This window comes from Osmerus eperlanus, chromosome 2 (genome assembly GCF_963692335.1).
Source record: "Osmerus eperlanus chromosome 2, fOsmEpe2.1, whole genome shotgun sequence".
Lineage (NCBI taxonomy): Eukaryota > Metazoa > Chordata > Actinopteri > Osmeriformes > Osmeridae > Osmerus > Osmerus eperlanus.
The window spans coordinates 21825434-21843187 of record NC_085019.1 but is presented as its reverse complement, the minus strand read 5'-3'; the positions used below and the strand labels follow the sequence as shown (position 1 = coordinate 21843187).

At 48.5% G+C, this 17754-nt stretch overlaps 2 protein-coding genes across 2 annotated transcripts in view; one reads left to right on the top strand and one right to left on the bottom strand.

The window, feature by feature from the left end:
* The window catches only part of farsa (phenylalanyl-tRNA synthetase subunit alpha), a 6564-nt gene extending 3994 nt beyond the window's left edge, over positions 1–2570 (bottom strand). Inside the window, 1 exon segment of the mRNA XM_062483864.1 lies at positions 2566–2570. Within this exon segment, the coding sequence (XP_062339848.1) occupies positions 2566–2570 (5 nt within the window).
* Positions 2571–4145: 1575 nt separating this feature from the next.
* Positions 4146–17116, top strand: LOC134015217 (rab11 family-interacting protein 4A-like). Its single transcript, XM_062454601.1, has 13 exons — positions 4146–4421; positions 8370–8533; positions 8859–9026; positions 9139–9273; positions 10998–11033; positions 11304–11409; positions 11706–11809; positions 11923–12063; positions 12302–12383; positions 12618–12755; positions 13083–13229; positions 13472–13615; positions 14320–17116. Exons 1-13 carry the CDS (start codon positions 4341–4343, stop codon positions 14434–14436), a joined length of 1563 nt encoding a protein of 520 aa, XP_062310585.1. The 5' UTR covers positions 4146–4340; the 3' UTR covers positions 14437–17116.
* The last annotated feature ends 638 nt before the right edge of the window (positions 17117–17754 follow it).

Here is a 17754-nt window from a genome sequence, read left to right as displayed (position 1 = left end):
TCTCTCTCATACACACACTCTATGGGAGTCGTATACTTTAGTTCCTATTCGAGTTAAATAAAGTTTTTTCTAGTAATACATGACTGGTTAGCTGTTCAGCTAAGACACAGTAAAAAGATTCACGTTTTAGTAGTTTGAGTTACCAATCAAGGCTGTGAATGAATATGATATATTTTATGACGCTTGTTTCTGTTTATCTGAATTACAGGAACTGAGTTACAACTGTAGCAGAGAGTGTGTACACTGGAGACCGTGTGTGTGTGTGTGTGTGTGTGTGTCTGTGTTGTGAGTGATGGACAGTGTGTGTGCACTGTTGACATTTGCATGTCTATAGACATTTGCTTGTGTTTTGTGTAAGTGTAGATTTATTACGTTTGTGTGTTTGTGTGGGTACATAATTTCCCTAGTCAGCAGACTGTGATTGGTTTAGGCAGGGGGTCTGTCAGTATTTCAGCTGGACTGACGCAGAGCATTACCGGTCCTGTGAGATGATGAGTCTGTCGAGCTTCCACGCACTCATAACCTTTACTGGGCTCATGAAACTTAATGTGATGCCACCGTGCACGAGCCTTGAACATGGTGGAGAGTCCTGCAGTGTTCTAGATGTTTCACCAGAGGGCGCCGTTTTACCTGAAGACGCACACTCGACAGGAAGCCTTGCTGGCGAAGGCCGCGTGAATCGGAATCTCCGCTAGCTAACTCAGGAAGGCGGTGTGTTCATCCTGGCTTGGCGTAACCTTTTATGAACCCTTATTGCGTTTGTGCGGATGGTCGTTCAAACGACGAAATTCTGGATGAGAACTGTGTGAGCAGACGCACACACACATACACACTTCAGTAGTCATGTGGTGGTTCCTGTTGACCTTTCTCACTGCCACGACTCATAGCACTCATCAGTGTGATGATGAGTGCTGAGTAGGAACCTCTGTCTAGCACTGCTGACGTCCCTCACACACAAACACACACACAAACACACACACACACACACACACAGTAAATACACTATACACATCACACATACTGAGTTGCATCTACTATAACACGCACACACACACACACACACACACACACACACACACACACACACACACACACACACAGACACACGTGCACCAGAAGCAACGTCTACAGGTGCTGCACACACATGAACACACTCCAGATATGAGTGTGTGCATCAGGTCCATTACCTGTACTGTACTAAGCCTTTGGTGAATTAATCGAGTCTGAACATCCGCTCATGGATCCAGTCTGACTCACCTGCGTAGGTTGTGTGTGTGTGTGTGTGTGTGTGTGTGTGTGTGTGTGTGGGAGAGAGAGAGACAGAGAACACATAATGAGTTAATGGGATTTGAGGATTGTGCAGTCTTCAGCTTAAGATGTTCCGCACTAAGGACACACACTCTCTGGCTAGCTGAACTGTGTGTGTGTTTCAATATGAGACAGGCATGGGTGTTCGTTTCTGAGGCATGATGTGTGACTACAAATGATTTTCTTATTTATCCAATGATTTCTTTTTGTCCCTGTCTGCACTCACGTCCCTTCATTAAATCATGGATTGTTTTCACGTTGGAGTCTCTCCTACAGTCTCAGTGGCGCAAGTAAAATCTATATTCCCAAGAGGGACTGATTCGGTCGCAGTTACACCGAAACACCACAGGACGCACCAACTCGCCTTCAACTGAACGCCCGCGTCGCTCAGACGAACCAAAGAGGAAGACAGGTGGTCGGTGGGGCAGATTTGTTAAAACGTTTGTTCACTTCTTCAGTGCTTCAGAATCCTGCTGTGGATGTGAGTAAGATCCAGTTTTACCCCACTCCCCACTCTTGCTGTGGGAGGAGAATCTCCATAACCTCAATCTCAGTCACAAAAAAATGTGTGTTTGGCAAGATAGTTGGCGTTTGAGTCTTTGTCTCGGAGCACTCTTGATGAAATGGACAGTTTTAGAATGTAGACAACAAACTGTAGCAACGTTGCACGACTGTCGGACCGATCTTTTGTTGATGGCCTGGGAAGTTTGTAGCGTGTGGGTAAAATCACCTCGTTAGTGAGCCTACTGGTGGATATTGTGTATGTGTGTGAGGGTGACAGGCAAATCAATTCCTCCACTATGTTCTTGAGTCTTGCCTTTGTGTGGGCTGTTTAAACACATTTAAACAACAACTGTATTAGAACCTATGATATACCCCATTTGTCAACCATTCTGCCTCTTAACACAGCTTGCCTATTGGTACCTGAAACAGGTTGTCCTCCAATCAGACTCAAGCGCTTGACTGGACACAGTCGGTATTGGAGTGGTTGAAATGCATGGCATTGCCTCCCTCTCCCCTCTCTCCCCTCCTCTCTCCATCTATCCCCCTCTCTCCCCTCCTCTCCTTCTCCCCCTCTCTCTCCTTTTCACCCCTCTCTCCCTCTCTCTCTGTCTCTCTCCCTCTCTCTCCCTCCATCTCTCTTTTGTTCGGAAGCCTTTGAAGTCTCCATCCTGCTTGGAGACTGCCGACTTGTGTATGTGTTCGTGTTTGTTGATGTGGGGTTTAAAGTGGGTGTGTAGTACCCCCCCCCCTCACCCCATGGTGATGAGCCCAACGAGCTTGCACGTGCTCTGGAGAAGCATAACCTGTCTCTAAAGCAACAACGACAGCGTGTGTGTGTGTGTGTGTCTGCTTGATTTCGATTCACCATTTGAACACAAAGTGTCTAAGTTTCCATGTTCAGTTGTTATAAATCCCCCAGAGTGTAAGTGCTGCAGAGCTGAAGGCTGAACCTCGATCGATTTATCCACTGCCAGTTCCTCTCCAGCCCTCCCCAAAAAGTATTCCGCCTCCCTCTCTCTCTTTCTCTCTCTTTCTTTCTTTCTTTCTCTCTCTCTCTTTCTCTCCCTCTCTCTCTCTTGCTCTACTTCTCTCTTTCTCTCTCCCTTTCCCTCGCTCGCTTTTCTTCCTTCCTTCCTTCCTTCCTTCCATCCTTTCCCCCTCCTCTGTCCCTCCCTCCCTCTGTCATAGACACCTTCCCCTCATTTGTAGTCGATAGCATCCACTCCTCTGTCCTCCTGAAGTCAGAATGGGAACAGCGTTTTATTAGTCAGCCATTGGCTGGACAGGAAGTTTGATGGTTGATTATCTCTGGCAGAAGCTAAGCCGGTGTTGTCTTTGTCTCTGTGTAGAAAAGGTCATACTGTACAGTACCATGCCCTTGGTTATGAGCAAAGATACAAACCTTTTCCTAGTATTTTCTTATAACATTGAAATCATGGTACAAAAGAGAGATTCTCTGTTTAACATGGGTCTTTTTTTAGCCCTGTTTATTAACATCCACCCGGGTCAGTATGACATGAAAAGTATAAGACATCGAGGTGCATTGGTTTCGTGCTTGTAAGTCGAATCAAGGGCATTCAGGTATTTGCAAATAGTATTTGACCCAAGTCTGGAGTCCCCAATCGTGTTTGTGGTCAGGCTGGCCACCGGGCATAAGTCTCATCAGCCCAGACGGCCGTTAGACCGTTGGAAGGAATGACTGTCTGTCTGTGTCTGGGTGATTAGATTACTGTCTTTCACAGGAATGACTGTCTGTCTGTGAGGGTTAACGGCACGGAACGAACGGATATTTTGTCGCTCTCTCTCTTCCTGATCTCTCTCTCTCTCTCTTTGTCTTGTGGCTACTTTTGCACACACACACAGAACTGTGACTCAATAGGGACAGTCTGAAATGCTGAAGGGAGAGATGGAGGGAGCGTGTGTGTATGTGAGAGAGACAGGGGGAGACAGAGGCACAGATAAAGGGAGAGAAAGAGAGAGAGATTAACGGATGTTGCAATGCCTTGCATTCTCGCTGATGTCACCACTGGGGGCTGGCCTAGCTGAACAGTTGCTTAGCAACAACCAGGAGAGAGAAAGAACGAGGGAGCGAGAGTGGAAAGAGGTTGGTGTATCCATCAGGGGGTGTGGCCTTACCCCGGCAACAGTTGCCGTAGCCCAATTGCGGTGTGTGTTCAAATTTGAACGGGTGGGCTGCAGCGAGGGCGTGTGTGTGTGTGTGTTGGTAACGTCTGCGTGCGTGAGAGCCTGTGTGTGTGTGTCATGCCATCGGGAACATTTCAGCTTCAGCTCTTTGGATTTTACTAAAAGGACCTCAGTGGAGTTGAACTGCACACAACTGCTTGTGGGCTTTTGGTTCTACTTCCCTGTTTGTGTGTGGGGGAGCCTCCAGTGCTGGGACTGAACACCTGTGTGTTGAGGACGTTTTTAAGGCGTGTGCCTGCACTCGGGTTTGTGGATTACCCCCGTCGGGACTACAGCGCGCGCGCGTGTGTGTGTGTGAATGTAAGGCTGTGTCGGCTGGTTAGATGTCGGTGACGGTGAACTCAGACTTGGAGGGTTCTTTCTGGAGGGCTGGAGGAGACAGTGTCCCTACACTAACCTGCACGGTAAGGTGTGTGTGTGTGTGTGTGTGAACAAGTTGGAAATGGACATAGGTAGACAGTGATTGTGTGAGTGAGCATGTGTCTGTGTGTGTGTGTGTGTGTGAATTAGTTGGAAATGGACATAGTGTGTGTGCGTGTGTGCGCGCGTGGTCTGCATGCGAGCAGACAGAACGCTGCAGCAGTCAAGCCACAACCATTGTTCCAACTCTACTGCAAAGATCTTACTCGTCTCCGCGATGAGTTAAGGTGTGTGTTCACACACGCACACACACGCACACCTTAGCACATCACTCTATCCTTCGTTTCACGCGGAGTTCTCTCCTTTTTCCCCCTCGTTTTATTTTTTGTCTGCTATGTGTGTGGGTTTGTGCATGTAAGTGCATGCACATTTACTGATTACATGTTCTTTCGTACAGTGTGTGTGTGTGTGTGTGTGTGTGTGTGTGTCTGCTCCCTATGTGCCCAGGCCCTTGGGGAGGTTGATGGAGAACTTTCCATTCTCAGCAGCAGCATCACAGTCTGTACTGTCGCCCAGGGCGGGGAACGTAACCACGGATACACATCCCTCTGACTCTGCTGTGTTATACTGTACTATACAGTACAGTATAACCTGATGTCAGGTGGCTGAGCGGTTAGGGAATCGGGCTAGTAATCTGAAGGTTGCCAGTTCGATTCCCGGCCGTGCAAATTGACGTTGGGTCCTTGGGCAAGGTACTTCACCCTACTTGCCTCGGGGGAATGTCCCTGTACTTACTGTAAGGCGCTCTGGATAAGAGCATCTGCTAAATGACTGAATGAATGAATGAATGTAAATGTAGTACTATACTGTTCTGTACACTAATGGTACTTATCCATTCACCCTAGTCTGGATTTTCGAATGTGTGGTGTGTGTGCAGAGTATACTATGTCAGTATGTGTGTGTACAGTACTCAGTGTGATATGTGTATAAGGTAGTGTGTGTGTGTGTGTGTATACAGTATAATGTGTATGTGTCTTCACAGTGTCGTGTTTGTGTGTGTGTGTGTGTCTGGCCTGTCCCATTCACAGTGTTCCTCACCTGGACTAGAACACACTAACTCCATTAGCCTCTTGCTACAACCGGCCTGACAGGCACTAATCCATTTGAAGCTAAAGAGGTTACTTCATTCACATGCTAAGTAATGTGTGTGTGTGTGTTGGGGGGGGGGGGGGTATATGGGTTGCAGCTTGAGGGGTCTTGTTTGAATATAGCTAACAGGGGGCTGAAAAGTGTGTGTGTGTGTGTGCACGCTCAGGCTCTGGAAAAGGATTGGGCTGACGGAGTTTGACGGCCACCTGTGGTGAGCACCATGCGTGTGTGTGTGTGCGTGTATTTGATGTGTTACAACATTATATCAAAGGTCAAGCAGGACAAGGAGTCCATTAGCATTCCTTCTCTGTCTCTCCCTCTCACCCCTCCCATCTCGCTTTCTCTCTCCCTCTCTCACCCCTCCCATCTCGCTTTCTCTCTCCCTCTCTCACCCCCTCCCATCTCCCTTTCTCTCCCCCCCTCCTCCCCCCCCCCCTCCCCCCAACCCCCCCCCCCTCTCTCTGTGTCTATCACCTCCTCCCCTCTTCTCATTTCTCACTTTCCTTTTTTGCGATTGAACGTTGGCCTATGTGATTGTGGGGGGGAGGGTCAACCTGCGGTGTCATGCTACATCAGCATCTGACACGATCAAGAGAGAGATGTGTGTGTGTGTGTGTGTTGTGCCTGAGAGCAGAGATGTTCATACCAGCACTGGTGACATTTTGATCCAGTGATCACTGACACACACACACCCGACTCCACCCAGAGTCCTTTGTTGTCCTCCTTGCGTGCTCGCTCTCCCATCCCTCTCTCCCTCTCACCATCGCCCAGACTAAAACACTTCTATAATTTATGACGGGGAGTGAAAGCGTTGAGTCGTTTCTTGAATCAGGATGTTACACCCCCACCCTGAAACAAAGACAGGAGACCATACACACACACACACACTGTGGTTTTAAATTGTGTTTAACAGGTGTTTTTGGAAAGTGTTTCTTAATTTATCCTGGATATGAAATCAACAAATACTGCCAACAAACTTTCCACTGTGTGTGTGTCTGTCTGGTGAGTCTAGGCATGTGTATATATTATTTAGGTTACACACGCACACACACACACACACAGTACAGGGGTAGCAGACATATCTAGGTCAGGCCACATCCCTCCTGAGTCTCCCCTCCCCTGTACCTTCACCCCTAGTCTGATATGTCCACACAGTTACCTCCCCTACATAAACACAACAGTGTTTCTAGAACACACTACAGTATACACGACATCTACCTCTTTGGTGGGGTTGAAGGACAGGACAGCATTGCAGTGGACTGTGTGTGCTTGTGTGTGTTTATGGGGCTGCACCCTTCCTCCCTTGGGGGGTTGTGTGTGTGTGTGTGTGTCCTCTGTGGTGGCTGCAGGGATGGCTCTCTGTGTGACTGACTAATAAAGATAATGCAGCACACCATCCTCTCCCCCCTCCTCCCTTTCTATCTCTCCTACCAAACACCTTCTCCTCCCTCTCTCTCCTCGCTAACACCCTCTCCTCCCCCCTCTCTCTCTCTCCTCCCACCTCTCAGCTCATCGAGGTGTGAATAAGGCTGAGAGGTGGTGTACGTCTGGATATGAATATCTAATAGTCAGCTCTTCGACCCGGGGAGAGAGAACAATTGAGGAGGAGAAGGAGAGAGAGATGGATGACGACGGGATTTTTACTCTAGGAAGTAAAAATAAATAAATAGGGGATTGTGATAAAGACAGAAAACATGAGCGAGAGACAATCTTACCACGTTATCCCTCACAGCCTTCCTCCATCTCTGCCAGGAGGAAAAAGTAACCGGGGCAGAAATATGAGGGAGAAAAATTATGGGATGGATAACATGCGAGGACGAGAGAAGATGAGAGAGAGAGAGAGGGAGAACTACCCAGACAGCTGTGTGGCATGCGGACGTGACCAGCATCGTCTTCAGCCTAGGCTTTTCTCTGCACACCACCGCATTCGTCCCAACACACACACCCCACACCGCACACTGCACACTAACACACACGCTCCGTGTCCAATCACCAGGCGCGTTAAGACACTTCCTCTAAAGTTGTGAGAGGATTTCGAGTGGAAAGCAGTAGAGAGCCAGGATTTTAGTGGAATGTCTGTTTGTGTGTGTGTGTGTTAGGATGATCTAACTGTACCCCAGGGAGTGGGAGAGGCCAGTTTACAGTAACCTCACACTCATCACATCATCAGTCCCAAACATATGCATGGGTTTTGTACCCATAAAGAGGGTGTGTGTGTGAGGGTGTAATGGCGTTGTTAGCCCTTCAGACAGCCGTGAAGAAGAGTAACTGCAGACGTTAAATCAGAGATTTAATGAAGCTGCTATAAATATCCTTCTGAGGGAGGAAAATGGGAGAGAGAGGGAGGGGGGGAGAGGAAGATAGAGGGAGAGGGAGAGGGAAGAAGGGAGAGGGGGGGAAACCGGGAGAGAGATGAGGCAGGAGAAGGGGAGGGAAACCATGTGAGAGAAAGGAAGGGAGAGACTAAATTGGTAAGAAGATGTCTATATTACAAAAGGGAAATGTCTAGAATTTGTCCAAATATACCTGGCAACTGTACTCCCCCTTCTGTCAAACACACTACCCCACCCGAAATGCCTGTTTTACACACAATAAATGATACAGCTGAAGCTCATTTACTCTGCTCAGCATAGATGTTTGTGTCTCACAGCAGTGGACTACCTGTACACCAATTTATACAAAATATTGTGAGAAGTGGAAGATCCAAAATGCTGTGTGTGGAGGTCAATGTCTCTCTCCTTGGGAACAAGCTCACGTTTTGGTTGAATGCTGGTTGGAGTTCAGTTGAATGATGGTCAGTAGTGATCATAAATGGTGGACTTGACGTGTGTGTGTGTGCGCAGCATGGTGAAGCCAGACTGGGCCCTCCTCCCGTCATCATGTGCACAAGACCCTACCCAGACTGCTCCGTGTTCCGGGCGAGCGGCAGAGATGCGGAGTGCGACATGGACAGCGCCGCGGAGAACGGGACGGGGTCGGACTCCTCGGACGGCGGCCGTGGCGACAGGTAACCGGGGACGCCCAGTGACACTCTCTGGTTAGGATAGTGGTTCTCAGCCCTGGTACACTGAAGCCCCCCTGCCCTGCGTGTTCTAGATGTCTTCCAACACACCTGATTCAAATGAATGGGTCGTTATCAGACTCGGCAGAAGCCTGTTAATGAGCCATTCATTTGAGTCAGGGGTGTTGGAAGAGGGAAACATCTAGAACATGCAGGGAAAGGGGTTTCCCTGAGGACCAGGGTTGAGAACCACTACTGGGTGGGTTTGACTTATTAGTGATTCGCCGAAGCTCTGCCTCTGACTCCGTCTCTGTCGTCTGATTGGGTGTAGTCCGGGCCAGCTGATTGGCTCAGCCTCTGCGTCCGTCATCTCGGGGGAGGAGCAGTTTGAGGACTACGGCGAGGGGGAGGACGTGGACTTCACTCCCAGCAGCCCCTGCCCCGACGATGACGCGCGCACCAACGGCTTCTCGGATCTGGGCTCCTCCCTGCCTTCCAGGTTGGTCACACAGGCACACACACACACAGTTAATTATATAAAAATGATGTGTGGAGGTACAAATAGGTGTTCATTTTCAGAGATGTTTCGTAATGTGTGTGTGTGTGTTCAGTGCGGGCCAGACCCCTCAGAAGATGCGTCACCTGTACAACACTGAGCTGTTGGACATCTACTGCTCCCAGTGCTGCAAGAAGGTGAACTTGCTCAACGACCTGGAGGCCAGGCTCAAGAACCTGAAAGCCAACAGGTAACATACACACACTCACACGCATATGCAGACACACATGCGCTCACACACACACGCACACACACACGCAGACACACGCACACACACAAGTAGACACCCGCACACACACACATGCAGACACACACACATGCAGACCCACACACACACCTTCAGACACACACACGCGCACACACACATGCAGACACACACACAAGATTCACTTGAGCTCGCACGTTCACGCTTACTCAAGCGCATGCTTCGTATTTTATTCGTTCTTGCTCGCTTTCCCAATCCTACTCACACACACACACACACACACTTCAAAGCCAGCCAGCCAGAGAGAAGAGGGAGAGGAAATTCAGCATATCATTCAGCAGACATGGACTCCTAGTTAAGCCCGTTCTTATGTTCGACGATACCTTGTCATATCAAGACAAGATTAGGACACACTGCTCTGATGGAAGCTAGCTATGATATCCTCGGGCCTTTAGAAAACACACACACACACACTTTGTTAATATAGGATTTATTTTTCCATAAAATCCTCTCTCCTCCCCTCAAGTACCAGTCCCAGAACCCTTATCAAGGGAAGAGCCTGCTGGTTACCATAGCAACTGTATCCCAGTTTGGTAGGGGGGGGGGGGGCTAGGGAAAGTCGATGTGTGTTTTAATGTGTGTATATGAGTAATTTTAAGGATAGCACGACAGTACACTCTGAAAATGGGGCGCTCTATGAGAATAGTAGAGTCACTAGAGAAAATATTAGAAATATCGTATTTTTTAAGGCCAGAGATAACGTATGCGCTGCTGAAAATCATTTTCCTTTTAGGTACCTCATGTAACCATGTATAACAGCAGAAGAACCCTCTCAAACGTGTTTCCAGACAGAACCTTGAGGTTGTTTACACAAATGGCCGTCTAGACACAGTCTGCTGCTTTATTTATTCAGAATAAAAGTTGTCTTTACAGTGTATATACAGTGTACACACCACCAGGAAGTCCTTGTCCTTGGTGGGACAGTCAGGACTCGTGGACTCATAGAGAGGACATGTGAGACACCTGGGTCCACTGGTTGGCAGGTTTCAGTCCATGTTAGCGGACTAACATGGACTCTCTCTCTCTCTGTAAGGGGTTTAAGTGTGTGTGTTATGTAAAACCAGGTCATGCTAACAGGCCTGCCACTATAATTGGAGTCAAGGACAGGACAGGTGTTCTATTAATAACACAGATCTTCCTGCCACCTCCCTCCTCCTCCTCCCCCACCTCCCCCTACTCCTCCTCTCCTTCCCCCTCCTCTCCCTCCTCCTCCTCCTCCTCCTCTCCTCCCTCTCCCTCTCCCTCCTCTTCCTCCCCAACCTCCCCCTACTCCTCCTCTCCCTCCTCCTCCTCCTCCTCCTCTCCCTCCTCTTCTCTTTCTGATTACCTGGATAATCCTTCCATGCAACCAATATACCCTGAGTCTGACCCTGATCTCCTTTCCTGTAGCGCGCACACACACACACACACACACACACACACACACACACACACCTTACCCTGACCAAGACTAGCTTGTCCTTAAATCAAGCCCTGCTACCCTGAATACTTAACCCAGTGTACTTTAGGACCCAGAGTTGTTCCTGGTCAAAGGAGGTGATGAGGAAAATGTCCTCATTCAGAAGCAGCCAGTGAAGACATGAAAAGGTGACAAATGGATATCAGATGTTTCGTTAATGTTCATGCTGGTATTTGCTCTTTCTTTTCAGCCCCAACAGAAAGATCTCCAGCACGGCCTTTGGACGGTAGGTCCTTTCAGTTTGGTCTGTGAGCATCGAGCTCCTAGCTTGGTGGTTTTGCTGTGTGTCTGCTAAGGGACTTCCTTTTTCGTTCTGTCCTGTTCCCTCTCTTCCACACCCTTTTCCTCGTCACCTTATTTTCTTTCCTCCTCCCCTCCCCCCCCCCCCTCCACCCTTCTTTCTCCACTCTGTCCCTCTTTACCAACTAATTATCCTCCATCCGTCTCTTGCTTCTTCTCCCCTCCTCCTCCTCTTCCTCCTCCTTCTCCTCTCTAGTCAGCTGTTCCAGCACAACCACAGTGCTTTCAGCTCCAGCCAGGGCAGCACTGAGGACCTGTTTAGAGACAGCATCGACTCCTGCGACGTGGACATCACTGAGAAGGTACACACACACGCGCGTTACAGTACACAGATTGACACCTCGAGCTGAGCACATGCCGTCTCAAACACGCACACGGACGTCCGTTATTCAGTCCTACTCTCTCACAGGCACACACATGCATACGGGGACTGGGGTGCACACACACACACACACACACACACACCCCGTACTGTCCGACACTCAGAAATGAATTGGGCCCATATGGAGATGTGTGTCTGTGTTATTGTGTGTGTGTGTTATTGTGTGTGTGTGTGTGTGTGTGGTGTCTAACAGTCCCACCCTGCTCTCACCCTCAGGTGAGCTACCTGGAGAAGAAAGTGACTGAGCTGGAGAACGACACCCTAGCCAACGGTGACCTCAAGTCTAAACTCAAACATGAGAACACCCAGCTGGTTCACAGGTAACACACACACACACACAAGCAAGCTTGAAGGAAATAACATTATACAAAACAATCTTAGACAATACAATTGAGTTTGACCGTGCGCGTGTGTGTGTGTGTGTGTGTGTCAGGGTCCATGAGCTGGAGGAGCAGATCAAGGACCAGGAGACGCGGGCGGAGCAGACTCTGGAGGAGGAGCTGAGGAGACACAGAGAGGCCTTCAGCAAGATGGAGCGAGACAGGAACACGGAGATAGAGCTGCTTTGTAACAGGTACACACACACACACACAACCTGGCTACACACACACACACACACACACACACACACACACGCACACACACAACCTGGCTGCATATACACACATACACACTAATACACTTAGAATGAACCACACACACACACACTGATGCAGAAAGACGGGACCCCACACATGCTGATACACACAGACGGAACCACACACACACACACACACCTCCCTGACGTACTACCTGCCGTTGTTGTGCAACAGGGTTCAGCAGCTGGAGGAGGAGAACGGGGAGACGAAGATGAGCATGTGTCGGCTGAAGTCCCAGACCGAGAAACTAGACCAGGTGCGTTCAGCTGTACTCAACACCCTGCATGTCTGGACAGCACGCGTGGGTGCATGCAGGTGTGCGTGCATGTGATGTGTGTGCGTGTGCATCCAAGTGCATGCGTGCGTGAGGTGTGTGTGTGTGAGGTGTGTGCGTGCATGCTTGTGTGGGAGCTGTGTGCGTGTGCGTCGCTGTGTGTGTGTGTGTGTGTGTGAGAGAGGACTGAGCCCGTGTGGATGCCTCCGCCCCCAGGAGAAGCAGCGGATGACGGACAAGCTGGAGGACACCAGCCTGCGTCTGAAGGATGAGATGGACCTCTACAGGAAGATGATGGGCAAGCTGTGGCAGAACCGACACGAGTTCCAGAAGGAGAGGGAGGCCATGCAGGAGGTACGGACGGGAGACGCACAAACTGCCCATTAGATGGCGCTCAAAACACTGTGTACAGATGTGCACCTCCGCTCTCAGATACAAGCAGACACACAGTACGGTAAACTATACAAATGTATCACTCAACCTCCCTCCCCCCGTCTGTCTCTCCCTTCCCCCCTTCCCTCTCTTTTCCCCTCTCCCTCTCCCCCCCTTCCATCTCTCCTTCCCTCTCTTTTCCCCTCTCCCTCTCCCCCCTTCCCTCTCTTTTCCCCTCTCCCTCTCCCCCCTTCCATCTCCCCCTTCCCTCTCTTTTCCCCTCTACCTCCCCCCCATCTCCCCCTGTAGTTGATAGAGGACCTGCGTCGAGAGCTGGAGCACCTGCAGCTCTTCAAGCTGGAGACGGAGCACCCTGGCCAGGGGCGCGGCCTGTCCGAGTACAACGCCAAGACCCGGGAGATCGAGCTGGAGCACGAGGCCAAGAGGCTCAAACAGGTGCACAGGGCTCTCCTAACTTGGCGTGGCGTAGCGCGACGTCGCGCAGGAGGGAGGAGTGTTTTCCTTGAGTGTAGTGCTGCGTGGTGTAGCGTTTCTGCTTTAGGGCCACCCGCAAGGGAACTTGTAGACGGTGAGGCCAGTCACCTCACCAGTCACTGGATCTGACTCTCACACCCTTTTTTTTCTTTCCATCCTTTTCCCCTCCCTCCCTCCCTCCCTCCCTCCCTCCCTCCCTCCAGGAGAACCACAAGTTGAGGGACCAAAACGACGACCTGAACGCCCAGATCCTCAGCCTGAGTGTGTACGAGGCCAAGAACCTGTTTGCCTGCCACACCAAGGCCCAGTCGCTGGCCGCCGAGATCGACAACGCCTCGCGGGATGAGGTGAGTACGACCCACCCCCTCTCCCTCCCTCCCTCCCCCCAGGGGGCAATAGTAGTGTCTTAGATCAGATGCTGTGTTCCACTGAGAATTGCCCCCCCCCCCCCCCCCGCCCCATCCCCAGCGTTGAGACACTTGTGTTACAAATAGTCCGGTCGATGAAGATGGATGCAAACTCTCTCTTCTCTGCTTGTTCTCTCTCCTTTCCTCCCGCAATCTCTCTCGTTTCTCTCTCTCACCCTCTCTCTTCCTCCTTCTCTCTCACCCTCTCTCTTTCTCCTTCTCTCTCTGCCACTCTCTCTCACCCTCTCTCTTCCTCCTTCTCTCTCTCACCCTCTCTCTTTCTCCTTCTCTCTCTGCCACTCTCGCTCACCCTCTCTCTTCTTCCTTCTCACCCTCTCTCTTTCTCCTTCTCTCTCTGCCACTCTCTCTCACCCTCTCTCTTCCTCCTTCTCTCTCTCACCCTCTCTCTTCCTCCTTCTCTCTCTCACCCTCTCTCTTCCTCCTTCTCTCTCTCACCCTCTCTCTTCCTCCTTCTCTCTCTCACCCTCTCTCTTTCTCCTTCTCTCTCTGCCACTCTCGCTCACCCTCTCTCTTCTTCCTTCTCTCTCTCACCCTCTCTCTTCCTCCTCTCTCTCACCCTCTCTCTTCCTCCTTCTCTCTCCTTCTCTCTCTGCCTCTCTCTGCCTCTCTCTGTCTCTCTTCAGCTGGTGGATGCTCTTAAAGAGCAGGAGGAGATCAACTACCGTCTGAGGCAGTACATGGACAAGATCATACTAGCCATCCTGGATCACAACCCCTCCATCCTGGAGATTAAGAGTTAGACACAAACACACACCGCACACACTCAAACACATCTTAATGCGTTTAAAACACAGAATCCACAACACACCACGATCCACACTGGACCCACAGTGGCCCCACGGGCCGGGTTGGGGAACTGCAATCGCAGTTCCAACACAAAACAGACAGTGGGACAGTGTTTACAGTTCACAAATTTAATTTGTTGATCAATCTGTCAATCACTGTTCACAGTAAAAGCCCCTTTATCTGTTTAACCTATTTGTTATCATATGATGGAAAACATTATACATTACCACTGAGATGTATGATGGCAGGATAATGCGTTGGAAGTTGACACACAAAAAAAAGACAAAATGTTCATTTGAAGTTATGTAGACTACACACTACCTCTGGGTTGGCTAAAGTCAGTATTATTGTCCAATAATGTATTATATTATATTATTCTTTGTTCCCACAAAATGTGACTATTGAAGACAAGTGTGTGATTGGGCAGCCTACCATTTACAGACATGGTTAATACGGGGGTTTCAAATTCCTCTTTGTGACTAGAGACGATTGAGATTACAAACACAAACATGAGGGTTAATGTGGATTTCCACCTCGGGTTTACATGGTGTTCTGATGGTGAGGTGTCATGTTATGGAAACAGTTTTGTCCCGGCCCAAGTTCAGAAAAGCCGTTTCGAGTTGGTCACGTTGCTTGATGGTATCGTCCATATTTCTGGGATGGGTTTGGCTTTGTGAGGACCTGGAGCAGGTAACCATGTGGGGGTTGATGTAGGACGTTGGTTTCTGAATGCTAAATACACACGTGCACAGATACCATGCGGATAGGCCAAAGCCGGAGACCACGGTGACTCAACATGTTTATGGGACCATCGTTAGGAAAGATCAGGGCTCAGTGACATTGTGGCAGGGACCATGGGTGTGTGCGAACACTATGGCGCGGCTTCCTCGTCTCCTCTCCTCGTCTCCTCTCCTCGTTGACTGTCCTTTCTTTCTGATTTGGTAAAATGGTCGGGTTCGAAGCTAGGAAGCGTGCTTGTTTGGGTATGTCCTCTGCCCTTGTCAGGTCACTGCAGGTAAAGGAATGATCATCAGGAAAGGAGGGTAAAACTGAGACACACCCCCATACCTACTCTCTTATATAATTTGATTTCACTACCCCAGCTTTTCTCTGGATGCGGAGAAAAATGTGTTTTGTTGTGCTCGTGATGCACAGTGACCTGTTGGGAACGGTTAAGGCAGGTCACGTGACTTGTTTATAATGACTTGACTAAAAGTTGATTGAAGCCTGCTTCCTTGTGAGTGTAGTGAACACCAGAACCGCCTTGCACTCCTGGCCGTGTACAGTTACAGCATAAAAACTGGTCAAGGTGAACTTGGAATATAATGCTGATGAGGGGATAAGAAATTGGAGACAAAAAACGTTATTTATTTTGAGGACGGCATTAGAACCTGTTAAGAACGTGTGTGTATAGATAAATGTTTATTTTTCATACAAATCTGCTATAATGGATTTTTTGTGGAGCTCTATGTTTTTGCATACTCATTGTCAATATTTTGGATTTCATATCTTCGACAGAGCAGATCAAGGCCGAGTCTGTTCACAGTCGGGCCGCTTCCTTCCCTCACAACACACTCGGTCGAGAGATGTTGTCATGTTTAAAGAGCATTTCAGACACAAAGGAAGACACTTCAAATAATTAAGACTGCTACATTAGGAGTTTCCACTGAAATTCCTGTCATCTCCTACTTTGTCTGTGACTCCGTAAGAGACACAAACCTGTCTGTAACAAACTCCATGAAATGGATAATAGCTATGACAAAAACCACGAGATGTAGAGTATAGTGGTTAGGGTTAAAGGTCATCGTCAAGGGTATAGAGCTCCTTTGTAAAGGTCATGAATGTACATCACTTCATACATTGTCTTGTCGATTTCACATAGCTAGCCACGACTTCAGGTGCATCACAGCATATGATCTATGATTGTGTCGCTATAGCTAAGAAGCAGCGAATAGGCGAATAGAACACTGTTTTGTCCCACACACAACCATTTGTGCAATGAAGCAAAACTAGTTATGATGAACTATTTTGTATTGTTTCTTTCTTTGCATGTGTTAATGGTTTCCTTGGTTTGTGCCTTTGTACAATAGATGTCTGACACACACACGCATCTGGTTTTTCTGGCCACTTTAATTTTGTCTATCGATGTGAGTGAGCTTTCTAACACATTGTAGCATCTTTTTTTCCTACATTGTAAATGTTGTACAGAATCTAGTTACTATTTGTATTTATGTGCCACTCATCAAACTTATTGAAGAAAAAGGCTGTCTTTTATACAGTTTTATGATGAAAAAGAGCAATATATATATATATATATATATATATAAATCTAGAGATTATATGTGTGACCTGGAAATGTATAGCACACTTAAATGATGTTGTCATAGCTACTGTATGTACTTGGGTTAGTCCTCAACTCGTAACAGTTGTCTGTAACTCTGAGAAGAGCAGATATTCAGTTTATCCCTAGGACTTGAACAGTCTTTAGACACAAGATATAGTGAGATGTAGTCACCTCGCACTAAGATCACTGATGTTATTTTCTTTGCTCATGTACTGGTCCTACAGTGAGTGATATGTTGTACAAACTTGAACATGTAAATAAAAATCCATTTGCTTTGGCATGACCAAGTATGAGTGTGTGACTCGTGACCTCTTCTTGTGCAGACTACTCTCTGTCTAAAGCAGCAAGTGCAGCCAAAAGATTGAAGCCCCAAAATTGTGGATAATCGATCTGAAAAGGAAAATGGGGACTAGCTTGAATTTGAATGCATCGCTTTATTCATATGATGATTGAATGTGCTTTTCGGTGTTGGATTTGTTCAGGTAGGCAGGTATCCTGAACAATCATTTTGCATCTATTCGGTAATCAACATGAAGCTGAGGAGCAATCAGGGACAAAGGTTTAGATGAGGGGATCTCCCATCCTGGCAACCTCAGGGAACACTAAGACACCTTGTTCATGTGTGAAATAGATGTAAAAAATAATAATAATCACATTTGGTAGAGTTTACCACAGGTTCTGTCAACACCCACCATCGCTCCAGTCCTTGTGCACAGCAAGTCCCTCAAGTTTAGGCCCTCCACAGTAGCTGTGTGGATGTCATAGTGGTCAGCAGATGCTCACAGTCTTTCTGAAGGGAAGTTATAATCAAGTTATGACATCTTTCCCTTTTCCCCCACAGCCAGCCACACAGCAATTCTCGCACCTACGCAAAAGGAAAGAGAAAATAGAATATATCAGGTTCTATAGCACCCTCCGAAGACTCTCC